This window comes from Dendrobates tinctorius, unplaced genomic scaffold (assembly GCF_039654945.1).
Source record: "Dendrobates tinctorius isolate UK_male_01 unplaced genomic scaffold, ASM3965494v1 ptg000213l, whole genome shotgun sequence".
Taxonomy (NCBI): Eukaryota; Metazoa; Chordata; class Amphibia; order Anura; family Dendrobatidae; genus Dendrobates; species Dendrobates tinctorius.
The window spans coordinates 7,424,907-7,444,233 of NW_027361880.1; the positions used below are offsets into that span (position 1 = coordinate 7,424,907).

Below are 19,327 nucleotides of genomic sequence, written 5' to 3' on the forward strand. Positions count from 1 at the left end.
GGAGAAACTAGTCACGTGCATTGCTCAGATCAATTTTGTCCCATTCTTCCACACACTCTTCAAATCCTGAAGATTCTGTGGGCTCCTTCTATGAACTCTGAGCTTTAGTTCCTTCCATAAATTACTGATTCAGGTCAGGTAATTGGTTGGGCTATTCTAGCAGCTTTCTTTCTCTGCAACCAATTGAGTTTCCTTGGCTGTGAGTTTGGGAGCATTATTTTGCTGAAATGTCCACCCTTGTTTCAAGTTCATCATCCTGGTAGATGGCAGCAGATTTTTTATTTTTTTTTTTTCCAAGAATTTTTTGGGGGTGATATGCAGTGCCTTTTGGCATCCAAACATGGTGTCTATTATGGCATCCAAAGAGTTCAATTTTGGCCTCATCTGACCAGATTATATTTTCAAACACCGCAAATGAGATCCTGACAGTCAAATTTCCATTCTTGCTGCTCAATGAACCAGTGCACAATAATAAAATGAAACGTTCTTGTCCTTTAGATGTCCTGGATAAGCCGTCAAAAGTCAGAGAGAAATACTGGAGGGGGTGGGGGTGTTTCTTTTTTATAGAGGTATCCCTGTCATGCCCCGTGCATGTCTCACGTTCTAACAAGGAGAGTACCCAAGTGTGGTCCTGCCCTCACTGTGTTTTCTTGTTCCCTCGAACTTGTGTATATTACACATACTGCTCAAAAAGGGATCACTTAATGCAATGTAACTCCAAGTCAATCACTTCTGTGAAATCAACCTGTCCTGTTATGAAGCAACACTGATTGTGGAATAATTTCTCCTACTGTTATGCAAATTGAGCAGACAACAGGTAGAAATGATGTGTAATTAGCAAGACAACCTCTATGAAGGGGTGGTTCTGCAGGGGGTGACCACAGACCATTTCTCTGTTTTCATTCTTTTTGGCGGTTTTGGTCATGTTTGCATTTTGTCATTGCTCTTGCCTTTAGAGGTATAGTAGCATGAGGATACAACCCACAGACATTGCTCAAGAAGTGCAGCTCTTCCAGGATGGCACATCAATGTGAGCTGTGGCAAAAAAGGTAGCGGTGATACCAGGAGACGTGGAGGGGGCTGTAGGAGGGCAACAACTCAGCAACAGGACCACTACTTCCTCATTTGTGCAATGAGGAGCAATGTCAGGTCTCTGCAAAGTGACCTGCAGCAGGCCACTAACATCCATGTTTCTGCTCAAACTGTCAGAAACACTCCATGAGGCAGTTATGAGGGACCAATGTCCACAAGTGAATGTTGTGCTTACAGCCCAACACCATGCAGGGCGATTGGCATTTGCCAGAGAGCACAAAGATTGGCAGATTTGACATTTGCGCCCTGTGCTCTTCATGGATTCTCATGGGTCAGTAATGTTGTGGTGAGGAATTTCTTTGGAGGGCTGCACAGCCCTCCATCTGCTAGCCAGAGGTACCATGACTGCCACTGGGTACTGTGATGAGATCTTCAGACGCATTGTGAGACCATAATCGGGTGCACTGGGCCCTGTGTTCCTTCTGATGCATGACAATGCTAGGCCTCGTGGCTGAAGTGTCATCATGCAGGAACTGATGAAGGCATTGATGCTATGGACCGGCCTGCCTGTTCCCCAAACCTGAATCTAGTTGAGCACATCTGGGACATCATGTCTTGTTCCATCCACCAATGCTACATTACACCACAGACAGTCCAGGTGTTGACTGATGCTTTAATCCAGGTCTGGGAGAAGATCCCTCAGGAGAACATCCGCCACCTAATTGGGAGCATGCCCAAGCGTTGTAGGGAGGTCATACAGGCACGTGTAGGCCACACTTTACCGAGCATCATTTCCTCGTCTTGAGGCAGTTCCGCTGAAGCTGGATCAGCCTGTAGTTTGATTTTTCCATTTTAACTTTGAGTATCATTTCAAATTCAGACCTACATGGGATATTAGTTTTAATTTACATAGATCAGTTTTACTGTTCTCAATGCACTCCACTATGTAATGAATCAAGATCTGCAACTAAAATATTTCATTCAGTGATACCTAGAATGTGGTATTTTAATGTTCCCTCTAAGTTTTTTTTATTTGAGCAACATGTACATACAATTTTATATATGAAGGAAGAAGCCATGTATTTTAAGAAGTGTAATTTCCTCATCTTTCATATATACATGGCTTCATTCTTCATATACAGTGTGTATGTGCCACCTTGTATACATGCAGGGCTATATTTACCATTTTTATGCATAACTTCACACTCCCAAGACTTTAAATGGCAATGACAAACATCTTGCATGTAATTATGTGCTAAGTAGCCGGCAATAATGCTAAATACGGTAATTGGGATCACTTTAATTTAGCAAAACTTGTAACCTTTCTAGAACAAGGGCAGTCATTTCCTGTTCAGATTTTAGCCTTCTCCTGTGTTAGTTCTCTGTTCACTTACTGTATATAGTCATTGCCAAAAGTTTTCAGACTGCCACAAATGTTGGTTTTTCACAATTTTCTGCTGCATTGTTTTCAGATCTGTCAGATGTTTCTAGGGTTACTAAAGTAGTTATAAGCAAATTTTTACACTTGTGCTGACAAATATATCACGTTTATACAAGGAATCATTATCTTCAGTGTTGACCCTTATTTTTCATGATATCTGCAATTTGGCCTGGCATGCTAGATATCTGCTTCTGGGCCAAATCCTGACTGATGACAACCCATTATTGCCTAATAAGTGCTTTGGAGTCTATCAGGTGTTCATCACCAAATTGCTCCTGGATCATTGGGACAAGTTGCACTTGGAGGATGTTTAGGTACCATTCTTTAATCATGGCAGGGTTCTTGGGTAAAATTGTCAGTGAGTCCACTGTCTTGGCTGAAGATCTACTCCACCCATGAATGGTGTCAGGATGTTTTACTGTTGACATGACACTGGATGCTTTTCATCCAAGAGAGTAGGACCACTTACAACTTTACCTAAGAACACTGCCATGAATAAATAATGGTATCTAAACATCCTCCAAGAGCAGTTTCTCCCAGAGATCCAGGAGCAACTTGGTGATAGACATTGTGCTCAATCATGCTTAAATTTATAAAAAAAAAAAAAAAGTGGCTCGATAAAAAAATATTGAAATTTTGGGTCAATGACCATGAAAATCCCCAAATCTCAGTGCCTTTTAGAACCTGTAGTCAGTCCTCCAGAAAGTAGACAAAGGAAAAATGCATAAATTGTGATAAATTAGAACCACTTATTGGATGATAATGGGTTGCGATCAGTTAGGATTTGGCCCAGAAGTCGATGTCTAGCATGTCCGTGTGAATGAGGGCTGTGGAATCGGAAAGCCAAACCTCAGACTCCGCGATTTCCATGACTCCGGCTCCACCAAAATGGACTCCACCCTCATTTACACCAGGGCTGTGGAGAGTCGGTAAGCCAAACCTCCGACTACTCGATTTCCATGACTCCGACTCCATAAAAATGGACTCCACCCTCATTCACACCAGGGCTGTGGAGAGTCGGTAAGCCAAACCTCCGACTCCTCGATTTCTATGACTCCGGCTCCATCAAAATGGACTCCACCTTCATTCACACCAGGGCTGTGGAGTCAAAGTACAGTTATAAGTAGTTCATTCTACCATATGGCTAAAAATACTAAAGCAGCAAACTTTGTAAAAACCAACATTTGTGTCAATCTCAGTTTGTTTTTGTAGAGAACTGTACTGCTATTCAGAGGAAAAATAAAATTGTATTAAGTGGACCTCCAAGCACTGAAAAATAAAAGCTGCATTGAGAACAGACGCATAGGAATAAACTGGTACGACTGCAATCCGATTTTTAATTGCAAGTGGGAGTGAGCCCTAAGAGGCGCTTTCTCTGGTGGAATCCACATACTCTTAATGCACTTCAAAACCGACACAAAACACATTGCACTGCGTGTTACATATTGTTTATAGACTTTGACCCCTTAGGCTGGTTTCACATTTGCGTTTTTTTGCGCTGGAAAAAAACGCATACGTGCGCATGTGTTTTTTCCCCTATATTTAACATGGGTGCGCATACCTGCGCGCTGGTAAGCGCACGTATGCGATTTTCATGCGCTGCGTTTTTTTGGGGTGTGCGTTTGTATTTTCCAGACGCAGCATGTTGCATTTTTTGGCCCTGCAAAAAAGCGCATGCGCACGTATGCGCACGTTTTGCGCTAAAAATGGCCATTATAGCCTATGGATGCGCATACATGCGCACTGGCATGCTCATGTATGCGTCTTTTTGCACATGCGTTTTTTTTTGTTAACCATGGAATTTAGGGGTTTGGGTTAGAGTTAGGGTTAGTTAAGGGGGTTTAGGGTTAGGGTTAGGGTCAGGGTTAGGGTTGGGGTTAGGCTCAGGGTTAGGGTCAAGTATGGTTTGGTTAAGGGTTAGGGTCAGGGTTAGGGTTAGGGTCAGGGTTAGGGTTAAGTATGGTTTGGTTAAGGGTTAGGGTCAGGGTTAGGGTTAAGTATGGTTTGGTTAAGGGTTAGGGTCAGGGTTAGGGTTAGGGTTAAGGTTAGTTAGGGTTTGGGTTAGGGTTAAGTATGGTTGGTTTGGTTAAGGGTTAGGGTCAGGGTTAGGGTTAGGGTCAGGGTTAGGGTTAAGTATGGTTTGGTTAAGGGTTAGGGTTAGGGTTAAGGTTAGTTTGGGTTTGGGTTAGGGTTAAGTATGGTTTGGTTAAGGGTTAGGGTCAGGGTTAGGGTTAAGGTTAGTTAGGGTTTGGGTTAGGGTTAAGTATGGTTTGGTTAAGGGTTAGGGTTAGGGTTAGGGTTAGGGTCAGGGTTAGGGTTAGGGTTAAGTATGGTTTGGTTAAGGGTTAGGGTTAGGGTTAAGGTTAGTTAGGGTTTGGGTTAGGGTTAAGTATGGTTTGGGTTAGGGTCAGGGTTAGGGTCAGGGTTAGGGTCAGGGTTAGGGTCAGGGTTAGGGTCAGGGTTAGGGTCAGGGTTAGGGTCAGGGTTAGGGTCAGGGTTAGGGTTAAGGTTAGTTAGGGTTTGGGTTAGGGTTAAGTATGGTTTGGTTAAGGGTTAGGGTCAGGGTTAGGGTCAGGGTTAGGGTCAGGGTTAGGGTCAGGGTTAGGGTCAGGGTTAGGGTTAAGGTCAGGGTTAAGGTCAGGGTTAGGGTTTAGGGTTTGGGTTAGGGTTAAGTATGGTTTGGTTAAGGGTTAGGGTCAGGGTTAGGGTCAGGGTTAAGGTCAGGGTTAGGGTTAGTTAGGGTTTAGGGTTTGGGTTAGGGTTAAGTATGGTTTGGTTAAGGGTTAGGGTCAGGGTTAGGGTCAGGGTTAGGGTTAGTAAAGTCATGGTTTGGGTTAGTGTGAGGGGCCACCTAATGTTGGAAAAAACGCAAACGCGGTAAAAACGCATACAAACGCATAAAAACGCTGCGTTTTTTTCATGCATGCTCATAAAAATGCTTGAAAAAAACGCAGCAGTTGTATGCTTTTGTATGCGTTTTTTCAATGCGTTTTTTTGCGGGAAAAACGCGCTGCAAAAAAAAAGCAAGTGTGAAACTAGCCTTAGTGATGTCACTTTGTGATTTTGAGATTTGTTTTTTTGTGACACATTATATTTAAAAATAATTGTAAATTTAGGTCAGTATGTTTTGTGTTTTATTACTACCTGGAAAAATAGGTTTCAGGTGTAAAAAGAGATGTATGCTTAAGATATAATTAAAATATATACTTTTTATTGTACAGCTGACAGCTTCTGCATTTTCACCTATTAGGGGGATGCGGTTCACGTATATCTCAGGTCAGTTTTAAGTCACATCGGTGGACATTAAGGGCTTAATGTAATGGCGAAAAACCGAAAAAAAAGCTTTTAACCCCCTTTACATCCTACGATATATATATACACACACAGTACGTCATAGGTCGTGTCCCTGCATTCCACGGGAGTTCGTTTTCTAGCACATATCAGCTGATTTCATCAGCTGACATGTGCCCCTAACATCCACTGGTGGAATTGCGGTCTACCCGCAACTGTTAACTCCGACAGTTGCATTTAACATGGCTGCGCCGGAAACGTGTCACTAATCCTGCCCATCGGCGCACATGTCACATGACCGAGTGGCGCCGAAGGGATGGCTTGACAACCCATGGGGTCTGCAGGAGACCTCTGTGGTTGTCATTGCCGATCTGCTGTTAGCACCGCTGTGGCACTGATATGTATACTGCGGGCAGTCAGATGATTGTTGCTTCTATAGACTATAAAGCAAGTGAAAATTAAAAAAAAAAAAAAAATTTAAATATTTAAATTAAAATATAAAAGTTCAAATCACCCCCCTTTAGCCCCATTCAAATTAAAACAATTAAACACATATTTGGCATCACTGCTTTCAGAATCGCCTGATCTATCAAAATATAAAAATAATTCCTTCGTTAAACAGCGTAGCAAGAAAAAAATCAAATCCTCAGCATTAAGTGTTTTTTTTTTTGTGTTTTTTTTTTGTTGCGCTACCATTGCAATAACAGGCAATCAAAACATCGTATGTTCCCCAAAATGGTATTAATAAAAAATGTAATCTCAGCGAGCAATAAATAATCCCTCACCCAGCCCCAGATCCTGAAAAAAATGGAGACGCTACGGGTCTTGGAAAATGGCGCCTTTTTGTTTTTTATTTTACAAATTTAATTTTTTTTTTTTCACTATTTAAATAAAAAAGAACCTGTGCATGTTTGGTATCTTCAAACTCGTAATGACCTGGAGAATCAAAGTGGCAGGTCAGTTTTAGCATTTAGTTAAAAAAAAAAAAAAGAGGAATTGCACTTTTTTTGTTTGAATTTTTCCAGTACACCATAAGGTAAAACCAATGGTGTCTTTCAAAAGTACAACTCTCCTCGCAAAAAGCAAGCCCTCACATGGCCATGTTGACGGAAAAACTTTTTGAAAAAATTGGTTATGGCTCTGGGAAGATGGGGAACAAAAAAACGGAAACCCCAAGGTCGTGAAGGGGTTAGAAACAACTTTTTTTCAGACTAAGCTGTTTAAAACAGGACAGGTAGGTTTCAAGATGGTCACTTTAAAGGGTTATTCTGACTATGCTGCCTTCCATATCGGTTGATGAGCGGGCCATGATCTAATGATTCATGCTAGTACGTGTGCGTGATCAGTAGGTAACATGCCACTATCATTTATGGGAATAGGACAGAGGGTCAATCGCGCTCGTACGATCTCAGCAAGTGTTAATGGATGTGAGTTCAGCAGGCCGCTTACTTCCCTATAGAAAAGTGAGTGGAGCAGGTATGACCCGTTAAGTAAACGCACTGTCATTTAGGTTTATGGTGCCCAATTAGAGGCAGTATGAATCCGAGCGTGAGGCCAAGGTCACACTTGCGAGTGCAATGCGAGAAACTCGCGCATTAATACCTGGCACTGCCGCTGGCACTCTGGACCGGAGTGTGTGGCTGCATGTATTTCTATGCAGCTGAGCATTCCAGTCCGAACCGCCGGCGGAAGTGCCGGGTATTGAAGCGAGTGACTCCCATTGCATGCGAAAGTGTGACCGCGGCCTTTAAGAGAGAACCTAGTTTGACAGGACTCTCCCTATTGCTTTTCAATCACTTGGATTGGGGCGATGAGAGGTTGACCAAAGAGCGCCCCAGACCAGTCAGGTCTCCCTCTATTGTCCCTCATTAGGTTTTCAAACAGTTATCTCTGAAGCGACACAACGTTTCGGCTTACAACATATGTGGCTGATTATTTCTGTTTGGGATTCAGGTAGCGTGAATCTAATGACAGCAATTTTTCAATGTTCTTCCATTACTATAACCTATTATCCAATCTAGTCTTCAGCTGATGGCCATCTATGGTAAAGTCAGCTTTATGCCTGGGCCATACTAGCGCTGCTGGACTGACTTTAACCATTTAGCTGCTATACCTTAAGTTGTGTGCAATTGGGTCCACTGCAGCTGCCACTTTAATAGTTAAAATCAATCAGTAGCGCTACTATAATAGTCCAGTGTAGCCCAGGCTTTACCAGCTGCCGGCTGCTGTATTGTAATGAATTGTCATGGTATCTGGGTTTTCTCACCGCAGGGCCATCAGACATTCATGGCCACACTAGGACAGGCTGTAAATGTCTGGACTAGTAGCCCTGTAAGACTGAAAGGACTGATATGGAGGTACTTGTCATATCAAAGTCCAGCTAAGGCCTCACACTCGTCAACCTAAATAAAATGACTTTAATGATGTTCCTGAAAAGTAGAACAAGTGTTAAGGTACTGTCACACTTAGCGATGTACCAGCGATCCCGACCAGCGATATGACGCAGTCAGGATCGCTGGTACATCGCTAAGTGGTCGCTAGTGAGCTGCCACACAGGCAGATCTCACCAGCAACATAGCAGGGGTCGGTGGTTGCTACTTGCGTGTCAGACGAGGCGATGAAGATGTCCTCCCGCCCGCGTCCACTCGTCGGCGCCACAGGAAGCCCAGCAGGAAGCTGACGACTAGAAACTGCCCAGGACGTTCTCGCCCGATCAGCGATAACCAGTGGGGGAGCGGTCGTAGGTAAGTATCAGACATAACGATATCGCTATAACGTCACAAAAACCAGTGACGTTATAGCGATATTGATAGCGATATCGCTTAGTATGACAGGCCCTTTACTGTACATGTGTTTAGCTTAAATAAATGAAGAAATTTCTCACACTGCGAGTGGTGGTGTCAGTGATTGGAAATCATCGGCGTTTAACTAATCACTGATGATATGGATGAATGTGAACTCTGCCACTGTCGGTTTTATTCCATCTTAAACCTCAGTCTGGCATCATTTGATTCTGACACATTGTGTAATGGATATTAGTTTTTTGACTGTTTATTTAGGGGTAATCTTATGAAATGTGCGTGGGTTTTTTAATTTTTTTTTCCCTGAAATGTTTCAAAATAGTTTTATAGCTAGCACGAGCTACCGGAGACACATGACTTGAAAAATAACAGATACAATCTAATAACAGTTATGTTAACGATACTACAATCTCTCTAACTCAAGAAGTCTACTTCTTTAGTATCTATAATAATAAATGCCCTAAGCAACTTCCGGTTGTAACAACTTCCGTCCAGTTGTAACCGGTGACGTCACCGCACACCTCTTTCCATGTTAACCCTCAACACACACACTGAGGAGTGTGTGTGTTGAGGGTTAACATGGCAAGAGGTGTGATGCTATCGCATCCTCCCGATGCGATAGCATCGGGCCATAATCTAGTTTAATATAAACATGTAAACCAATGACAACCGGAGCACACCTCGAATAATAAAAATTCCCCTTCATGTGTGAATATAATCCATAAGTAGTGCCATCCTAAATAACTATATGGCCCACATCTGCCTCTAAGAACAAATATTATCCAATGAGGGCACGAGGTACCAACTATACAGCCTCTCCTAGGTAAGAGATGGCATACCATGTAGTAAGAGCACTAAACCATACATTTTGCTGTCAATGACCCAAGTAAACCCAATAAAAAGGAGGGAATTATTTACCTATGTAGCGGTGGTGGTAAGCGTGGTGTCCCCTCACCCCGATGCGCGTTTGCTCCTGCTTCTTCCTGGGGCGTGTCAGGGCGAGGGGTGGCTGTGTTCTTATAGGAGTGCTCTAATGATGACGCTGTGTCAGCTGGTATTCACTGGGCATAGCGCGTCACTCCGCCCCCTCTGTGACGTGCTTCCTTCCGATGCTCCATGGCACGCAAGCTCCAGATCCTGCTTGTCAGTGCTGGAGCGTCGTCGGAGTTTGGAGAACATAGGATTTCTTGTGGCTATTGTCTCCAAATCTTTCATTGCTTGTTTATGGTTCTATTCTTGTTTGAGGGGGTTTCAACCAAATATGCCAACTACACATTCCTGTGACTGCCACGTTCCGTTGTCACATTATATATTGTGGCCATGGCACTCGTACTAGTGTATCGCCTTTATAACTGTATACTATGCATGCTTTGCATACAAGTACTAGACTCTTAATCAGCCGGTGTTTGCGTTTTTTTTTTTTTTTTTTTGTTTTTTTTTATTATTATTATACATTGCTGTGGAAGGAAAGTGGGGACAAAAGAAAACAAGCTCATTAAAAGTAGTGACTGTATAATTATATGCATATGTATTAGTTTTTATAATCATAAATTTGTCCCCATGTTCTAAAAGCACCATATAGACTAAGCACCATTATATAGAGGTATTAATTGTTCCAAAAAAGTAGAGCAAATGTCCACCCAAGCAAAAGTAATTAAGCGCATATCACTTTATTTAGAAAAGTGACCAATTAAATTGGGGTCTTTGACATAATGGCTGTCTATGATCAGCTTGAAGATGTATTCCTACAATCAAAATGTACAGTTGGGTCCATATATATTTGGACAGAGACATTTTTCTAATTTTGGTTCTAGACATTACCACAATGAATTTTAAACAAAACAATTCAGATGCAGTTGAAGTTCAGACTTTCAGCTTTCATTTGTGGGTATCCACATTAATATTGGATGAAGGGTTTAGGAGTTTCAGCTCCTTAACATGTGCCACCCTTTTTTTTTAAGGGACCAAAAGTAATTGGACAATTGTCTCCCAAGGCTATTTGATGGACAGGTGTGGGCAATCCCTTTGTTATGTCATTCACAATTAAGCAGATAAAAGGCCTGGAGTTGATTTGAGGTGTGGTGCTTGCATTTGGAAGGTTTTGCTGTGAAGGAAACATGCAGTCAAAGGAGCTCTCCATGCAGGTGAAACAAGCCATCCTTAAGCTGCAAAAACAGAAAAAACCCATCCAAGAAATTGCTACAACATTAGGAGTGGCAAAATCTACAGTTTGGTACATCCTGAGAAAGAAAGAAAGCACTGGTGAACTCATCAATGCAAAAAGACCTGGGCGCCCACGGAAGACAACAGTGGTGGATGATCGCAGAATAATCTCCATGGTGAAGAGAAACCCCTTCACAACAGCCAACCAAGTGAACAACACTCTCCAGGAGGTAGGCGTATCAATATCCAAATCTACCATAAAGAGAAGACTGCATGAAAGTAAATAGAGGGTTCACTGCACGGTGCAAGCCACTCATAAACATCAAGAATAAAAAGGCTTGACTGGACTTTGCTAAAAAAAATCTAAAAAAGCCAGCACAGTTCTGGAAGAACATTCTTTGGACAGATGAAACAAAGATCAACCTCTACCAGAATGATGGAAAGAGAAAAGTATGGCAAAGGCGTGGTACAGCTCATGATCCAAAGCATACCACATCATCTGTAAAACACGGCGGAGGCAGTGTGATGGCTTGGGCATGCATGGCTGCCAGTGACACTGGGTCACTAGTGTTTATTGATGATGTGACACAGGACAGAAGCAGCCAAATGAATTCTGAGGTATTCAGAGCCATACTGTGTGCTCAGATCCAGACAAATGCAGCCAAACTGGTCGTCGTTTCATACTACAGGTGGACAATGACCCAAAACATAAAGCCAAAGCAACCCAGGAGTTTATTAAAGCAAAGAAGTGGAATATTCTTGAATGGCCAAGTCAGTCACCTGATCTCAACCCAATTGAGCATGGATTTCACTTGTTAAAGACTAAACTTCAGACAGGTCCACAAACAGCAACTGAAAACCACCGCAGTGATGGCCTGGCAGAGCATCAAAAAGGAGGAAGCACAGCGTCTGGTGATGTCCATGAGTTCAAGACTTCAGGCAGTCATTGCCAACAAAGGGTTTTCAACCAAGTACTAGAAATGAACATTTTATTTACAATTATTTAATCTGTCCAATTACTTTTGGTCTCTTTAAAAACAGGGTGGCACATGTTAAGGAGCTGAAACTCCTAAACCCTTCATCCAATTTTAATGTGGATACCCTCAAATGAAAGCTGAAAGTCTGAACTTCAACTGCATCTGAATTGTTTTGTTTAAAATTCATTGTGGTAATGTCTAGAACCAAAATTAGAAAAATGTCTGTCCGAATATATATGGACCTAACTGTATGGCCTATCGACAGAACAGATTGGCGTCCCCACACCTTCTGAAATAGGGCTCCAGTGTCTCCTTTCTTTGAAGGCAGTTGAGCATGCGCAACACAAAAAAAAGCACAATACAAAGCCTCTGGAGCTGACTAAGATGGTGATTGCTTTACCTGGTCAGTCCCATAGACTTTGGATGGTATGGCGGTGTGTGTGCTTGTAGTGCTTTATTCGGACTAAGGCTCCCTTTATCTGGATTGGTGTGGGTTCCAGTGGTGCCTCTATGTTTATCACCAATCCTGTGATCGGTGACGGCTGGTGACACAAGTTGTGTGGCCAAAGATCACTCTATGCCGCTGGTAAATAGGATCACATAGTAAAGTTGACAAGCAGGTCACAGTGGTTCAGGCTTTTTGCAACTTGTTTCTCACTGTTGCGATACCACGCAGGTCGTAATGTCGCTCCGTTCACCTGCTTGGTATAGGCAGCATAGAACGATCTTTGCCTGCGGACCAGAACTTGGTGCATTACAGCCTATTGACTCCATGTTTGCCCTGTGGTCATAGCTAATACAGTGAGTCCTAGGATTACCCTCTTGTCAGAGGACTTTTCTAACTTGGCGTTTGTCCCAAATGCACAATCTTCTTAGCCATTGTAAACAGTCATAAAGTTAGCTGCACTCGGGGCATTCACACCACCATATATTACTGTCCGTTTGTAATGGCTAAAATTCCTGGCCCGATCACGGGTCTCCGAACCTAAACTAACCTCCTCAGGGGCATAATTCTCTGTTTTCTGGTAAACTACAGAGCGCATCCCACCATGCCAACCACACGTGGCTTAAATGGCTAATGTGTTGTCATGTTTCCTTCACAGGGAAGCAGAATTGTCCGTTGAAGTGTTACGACAGAGGGAAGCAAAATGGCTGGACATGCTGTCAAATTGGGACAAATGGATGGCAAAGCGCCACAAGAAGGTATTTTGATGAGATGTGATTTGGGAGTAATTTATTTGTGCGTGTGCCCTGCTAATGTCATCATTCAGTAACACCACCACCCTGTCATCTGGGTGCAGCTAGCATGGGTGTGCTCAGAGCACCCTTGGGTGTTTTGGGCCATCGTTTGTTTAGCAGAAGTTTCCTGTCTGCTCCAGTAACCGGCTTCACGTGGACGGGTCTAATCTGAGGCACGTGCACGGTAGAAGGAGTTGTGCATTGTATACTAACTGGTTCAGCTATTTACAAGGCATACACCAACAAAATAAACTAGGTCATCCACTGCAGCTTTACAAAGGCTGTATGTAGCCTAGTAAACGCTGAGGTTTCTCGTGTAGGAGGTCATTAAAGACTATTCTAATAATCTATAGCAATTGCGCTCCACTGCTGAGTCTACATAAGCTAATGGTTCACGGTATGGCCTGCAGTCACGTACTGTGGTGGGCTGTGACACTTCTTGTTGGGGATGGGACGTTCTCTTGTAGACTTTGAACATGTTCATTCTTGCACCTTGTGACTCAGAAATGTACTTGGGATCTGACTTTGTCTAGACAGCACCTTCATGAAGCCATTATTGTGTCTCTGACCAGGTTCATTGGTTTTATAGCTGATATTAGGAAATGGTTTGGGGGGGGGGGGGTCACAATTTGTAGCCGATAAAAGCTTTGGGAATGTTGATCATTACTTGCCTATGGCACTGATTTATTTATTTCCCTCGTTCTTTTGATGACTAAGACAATGTAGAGTAACTATTGCCTTTTTCTGCTTTTGTCCCCAAAATCATGGGTACGTTAGAGCAATGAAGGACAAACTTTTTAAATGTTATATTTATATATTTAATTTACAAGATTTTGTATAATGCTTAAAATTAAACGATTACATAAGGAAACCTTACACAATTGGATTGCAATACCTTTTTTGCGGGGCAGACACCTCAAAAACTGTTGAACGACCACGTGGTTCTCCCGGCTCGAAGTCTGATATTCGGTAGATGAGATGTTATAAAGGGTCTCTCCAGACACCCTCTCTCCTCCCTCACCTGAGGTAGGAGGGGGTAGATGGAATAGATTAGATCCTAATCCAGTTTTAGCCCTCACTTTTGCTGTCATATTATCCCCCAAGGAACTTCCTAGACAAACTACATGGACTTCAACTTGCCAAATATCCACAACCCTTCTATACATACCACACATGAATAGAATATATCCATAATTTAGGTAGAGATTGCATTCCTGTGAGTTGCCCGCTAGCAAAACTTTTTCAGACTACCTGTCTGCTCTTCATCAGATAACCTGCTTCAGTTACCTGTCCACAGCGGGGAAATGTAGTTTAAGCACATAACGAAATATGGCAGTCCTATTCTTATGTGTTATGTGAAGCTGGATGCTCGGAGGGGCAGATAGAGCTCAAAGAAGACACAAAGGTACAAGAAAGAAACCTTATGTTAGGTTTAGTCTGTAAATTAATAAGTATGCATTTACTATGGTTAGTGAAAATAAAGCAATTGTAAGGACAGGCTATTTGTTTTTTACGCCTAGATAACAACTTTAAGGTTAAATGTTTCAATACAAACTTTACTGTGTAGGTTTCTTTTTGGAAACTGGAAAATGGCATAATAGTTCATATTCATTTATAATGAATGAGCTTTGTTCTGTAACTGTGAAACTGCCTGCGTTGCCCAGACCACCCGATTACTGAGCAGGTTTTTACTACTCTGGGAAAATGGAAGCTATGCTGAGATTTCTTGCTCTGGGGAACAAGGCTGGTTACATAGCCACTAGACATTTTACATAATTGCTGTCCTATTGCCCTTTATTTTTTAGATGGTTAATCTAAATAAAGTTTCGCGTTTTATTCATTCACTTTCCATGAGATGGCATACGTGTTTTTGACAAGTGCCTAATGTCAGCTGCACATACTGACACATGTTTGCTTGCAGGTGGCTTCTTGTAAGGCCAGGTTCATACTGCGTTAAGGCAGCCCGTCAACGCATAGCGTTGACGGGCTGCGTTAACGCTATATCATAACTCGATCGCGTTATGCTATACCGCTAGTGCTCATGCTTCATCTGCGCTAGCGGTGACAGAGCCTCAGACGCTGCAGCCCGCGTCCGAGGCTCCATCACTGAATGACGGCACATTGCTAACGCATGCCAGTTATGGCATGTGTTACAGATGCGCCCTATAATGGGGGTTAATGGCAGCGTTAATGTCTAACGGACTGCCGTAGCGCAGTGTGACCCCAGCCTAACAGTTCCCTAGTGCTCACAGCTAAGTAATATGACCAGTCAATAGAAGTATTGAGTAATGTTTCTTACTATGCTTAGAGTTTCCTAAAGGGAACTGGGCAGCATTCATCAAAGACTAGCTGCATAATGGCAATGAGGTATAATATAGTTAGATCTGGCCAGAGACTAGACTAGTCTGTTGCTGCCCCTGGCTCTCCCAGTGCTGTTGTAGGTGGTTGACAAGCCTCTCCTTATGTAGTATATAATAATGTACATATGAGGGAAAGACCTTTAAAATCACCTGCAGCAACCCCTGGACAGATCTTTTAATTGTGTTTTCTCTGAAACTGAGTGTTTCAAAGAGAGCTGTATCTGTCTGCAGTCGTGCAGCCAGGCTCTGTTTTATGTTTCCTATATTTCGAGCAGCATGAATCGGGTGATGCATTCCCTTTGTCAGTTTGGAATTTCTTCTTTTTGGCAGATAAAGCTGAGATGTCAGAAGGGCATACCACCTGCGCTTCGTGGTCGCGCCTGGCAGTACCTTTCAGGAAGCAGGGTAAAGATGGACCAGAACTCCAACAAATTTACTGTAAGTGTGACTGGAAACAATACTAAAGTGTTTCTTCAAGAATGTGATAAGTGTCTGCTGTCACATATTTCAAGCTGCATCCCATCTTTGACACATGTCCGGATCAGTTGCAGCCTGAAGTAACAGCACTTGAGACTTGTCCTGTCAGATCAGATGAAACATCGTGAACCAACATCTGCCCACTCAGAAGCAGAGCAGGGTTGAAGGACAAAAAAAAAAACAACTTCTCCTTTTCTGACTGAGATTTGTACAGTGCTTAGCCAGTCTCATTGCCCTGCTGTAAAGCTGTCACTGACCTGGCAGAGTGGGAATACAAAAATGAGAACGAAAACGTGGTGTTGTACCCCCTCCCCCCAAATTCACTCTGTCAGCCATGGTCCACTGCTGTGTGGTGCGGTCAGGTAAATTTGTTCACGATGCTGCTACTCTGACTATTGAGACATATCTCAAGCAGTGTTTCAGACTGCAACCCGTCATAGCATGTGACTAGGACAGGTTGCCGCTTGAAATAATGTAACTGTCATTTGTATAATATTTTTATAGAGCCATTTAGATTCAACATTAACACTTTAAAGTTCTTTCAGGAGCTGGACTCAATGGCAGGTGATCCTAAATGGCTGGACATCATAGAAAGAGACCTTCACAGGCAGTTTCCATTCCATGAAATGTTTGTTGCTCGAGGAGGTCATGGGTAAGTTATTTTTGGATCCTGTTTCCATTTGAAGGCGGGAAGTTTGCTGCAGATGAATGCCATTTACAGCACCTATCGATTCATTTTCAATGTCTTAAAATGCTGAAGTTTATAACGTGGCTTCCTATATTGTGTTATTGGCGGCTCTCTGTTGTGCATTATTCAGGCTTTTTCCTGGCTATGTAACCACATTTTGCTCAGGTTATTGATTTAGGTCTGAGAGCCTTAGGACATCAAATTTCTGAAATCATGTAATGGCCTGATGCCACACTTATTTTAGAACTGTGCTTTAAGTGCATAATTAAAATGCCTCTTTGCCAACTATGTAGAGTCCGGCACACTTTGAAAATGTAAGCCATTCATTGATGCTCTAGCCAGTTTGTTGATGTGGTTACTGAAATATTCAACTTCTGTTGCGGCTTTTTAGGATTTCCCTTGTGCAGGGGACAAATGTTCATAACTTTTCGTATTATTTCTATGATGCGTCTCCACTTTACTTTCTCCACTTTACTTCTTTGTCCTGTCGGAAGAAGGCAGAATATCATTTGACAGTCCTAAAAAGTGCTATCTCGGATCAGTTTATTAGCGAGATGATCGTGTGTCCCCCTGACTTCTCAGAAGAACATAACTTGTAAATGCCTTCCTATGACTTCATATTTCCGTATATTTTGTTATATTGACTTATTGTTTTAGGTTTTGTTTTTATTTTGTTTATAGCATAAAACATTTTGTTTATGCTGCCCATTGGTTCTAGTTGTATGGCGCAGTCAGTTTTTGTTGCCTTATTATAAAAAATATTTATCACTGGATATGCATGGGCTGGAACGAAGTAGTTTGCTGTAACTTTGTCTTCACAGTCAACAAGATCTTTTTAGGGTACTGAAAGCCTACACTCTGTACCGGCCAGATGAAGGCTACTGTCAAGCCCAGGCCCCTATTGCAGCTGTCCTGCTTATGCACATGCCAGCAGAGGCAAGTAGAGGAACATGGCCTGCAGCAATACTATTCATTACATTGGATTCCAGTCTTACAGATTTCCTTTCCTCCATAGCAAGCATTCTGGTGTTTGGTGCAAATCTGCGAGAAGTACCTGCCCGGTTACTACAGTGAGAAGCTGGTAAGAACAGAAGGAGCTTTTGAGCTGGTTTCTTTCACGGACTCAATTTACAGATTATGATTTTAAATAAGTACCATACATATAGTTCAGAGGTCACAAGCTTGATACAACATACAGTATGCTTCTTTGTGTAGCCCTTCGTGCTGAGCTTTTTTTCAGTGTATCAGATATATCTAAGAAGTCTCAAAGCAATTCTATGTTCCCCTTTATATCTAAATGGACTTTATGGAGGCTAATGTAGGACTGTGGTGGCCAACTAGTAGGCCATCTGCAGCACATATGTCCACCCTTGGGTCCTTTCTCCACGAATAGCAAATGCCAATATTTTGTAGGCTGCAGTAATCGTTCTTCAGACACAGAACCATGAATAGACCCATGGTAAGTAAGTGATCAGCTTGGAGAAAGTGAAGTAGTGTAGAAAAGTGCTATGGCTGGCACGAAGTCTCAAGCTTCTGTAGGTGAGGGGAGCATGCAGCTGTTTTTTGATATGGATTTTCTTCTCTTTGTGGCTGCACTATATGTTGCCCTGTTTGATAATACGTAGGCTACTCATGTAAATGGGCACCAGTATACCATACACTTTAGTCTACTATGCTCCTGTCCGTAGGCCAGGAGGGGTGCCGTTATACTTTACGTGGTATCTGAAACAGAAGCTTGTCTCTGGTTTTGTACCTGGAGTAAAGTTCTGCTGGTTAATCAAGACTTCTTCGTACTTTCCTGCCTGCGCACAGTGTAACTACTAATCCAGTGCAGGTCAGGAAGCAGAGCGAACAGCATAGTCATAAGTCATCGGGTTTCGTGAGGGCTCACTGGTCAGTCCTTGCTGAGAGGGATGAGTGGGGTACAGCAGAGACATTCAAATTGGTGGAGAAAAAAAAACAAAGCTTGGGGGGTTTATGGCTCGTCTTTAGTCCTGTATTCTGGTGCTATAGTAGAACAATTGTACTTGTTTAATGCTAGTTTAGCGAGCGTTAAGAATAAGAAGCCTCTGTAAGTAAGTACTCGCGATCTCCCAACAATTCTATAGCCCAGCATTGAGGAATGATTACTGTATTAAAGGGAACCTGTCACCTCTTTATTGGCCTACCAGCTAAAAATATTATTTGAGTGTCAGCTATGCGTTCCACAACTAGTTCTGAAACCTCCTGACTCCCCATGTATCACCCATAAAAACCTTTTTTATTTGTCCTGCGCTGTATGTTAATCAGTTCGGTCCAATGGGCATTGCCTCTGTTCCGTCACTCCACCCCTCCTCGGCTTGCTTGTACGCTTTCTTCGCTGTGAAGATTGCAGATCGGGTACATATTTCATGCTTGCGCATTGAAATGTGACCTCACACGTGCTCAGTTTGCATTGCCCAACTGAGGGCAAAGCCGAAAATCAGTAGTGGGCAGAATGGTGAGTGCACAATTTTTGCCAGCACCACAACTATGCTGCTGGTCCAAGTGGTCTATGAAGTGTCAAGCCAGGTGGCAGGGGAGCGCTGCGCTCCTGAACTGTGAAGATTCAAGGAACCCATTAATAACTAATATAGAACAGATTTTTTTTTATCATAGAATCAGTTTTAATTTATTAAAATATTGTCTATTCATGCAGACAAGCCTCAAGTGTCGTAAATTAAATTTTGATCTTTTTTGGGAAAAGATGGAATATTCTGAGGTTAATTGTTTACTACTGGAATGAATATTTAATATACTTTCATTTTATGTGACATGCTTTAGCATTTATTAACTTATGCAATGATTCTAGAAGACTCTGTCTATTAACTAGGCCCACC

At 42.5% G+C, this 19,327-nt stretch overlaps 1 protein-coding gene across 1 annotated transcript in view; it reads left to right on the plus strand.

Moving 5' to 3' along the window:
* The window catches only part of TBC1D10A (TBC1 domain family member 10A), a 74,464-nt gene that overhangs the window by 20,891 nt on the left and 34,246 nt on the right, over positions 1-19,327 (plus strand). The window contains exons 2-6 of the mRNA XM_073554822.1: positions 12,809-12,908; positions 15,635-15,742; positions 16,327-16,433; positions 17,291-17,409; positions 17,489-17,550. Coding sequence (XP_073410923.1) covers positions 12,809-12,908; positions 15,635-15,742; positions 16,327-16,433; positions 17,291-17,409; positions 17,489-17,550 — 496 coding nt within the window. The remainder of the gene's footprint in view (positions 1-12,808; positions 12,909-15,634; positions 15,743-16,326; positions 16,434-17,290; positions 17,410-17,488; positions 17,551-19,327) is intronic.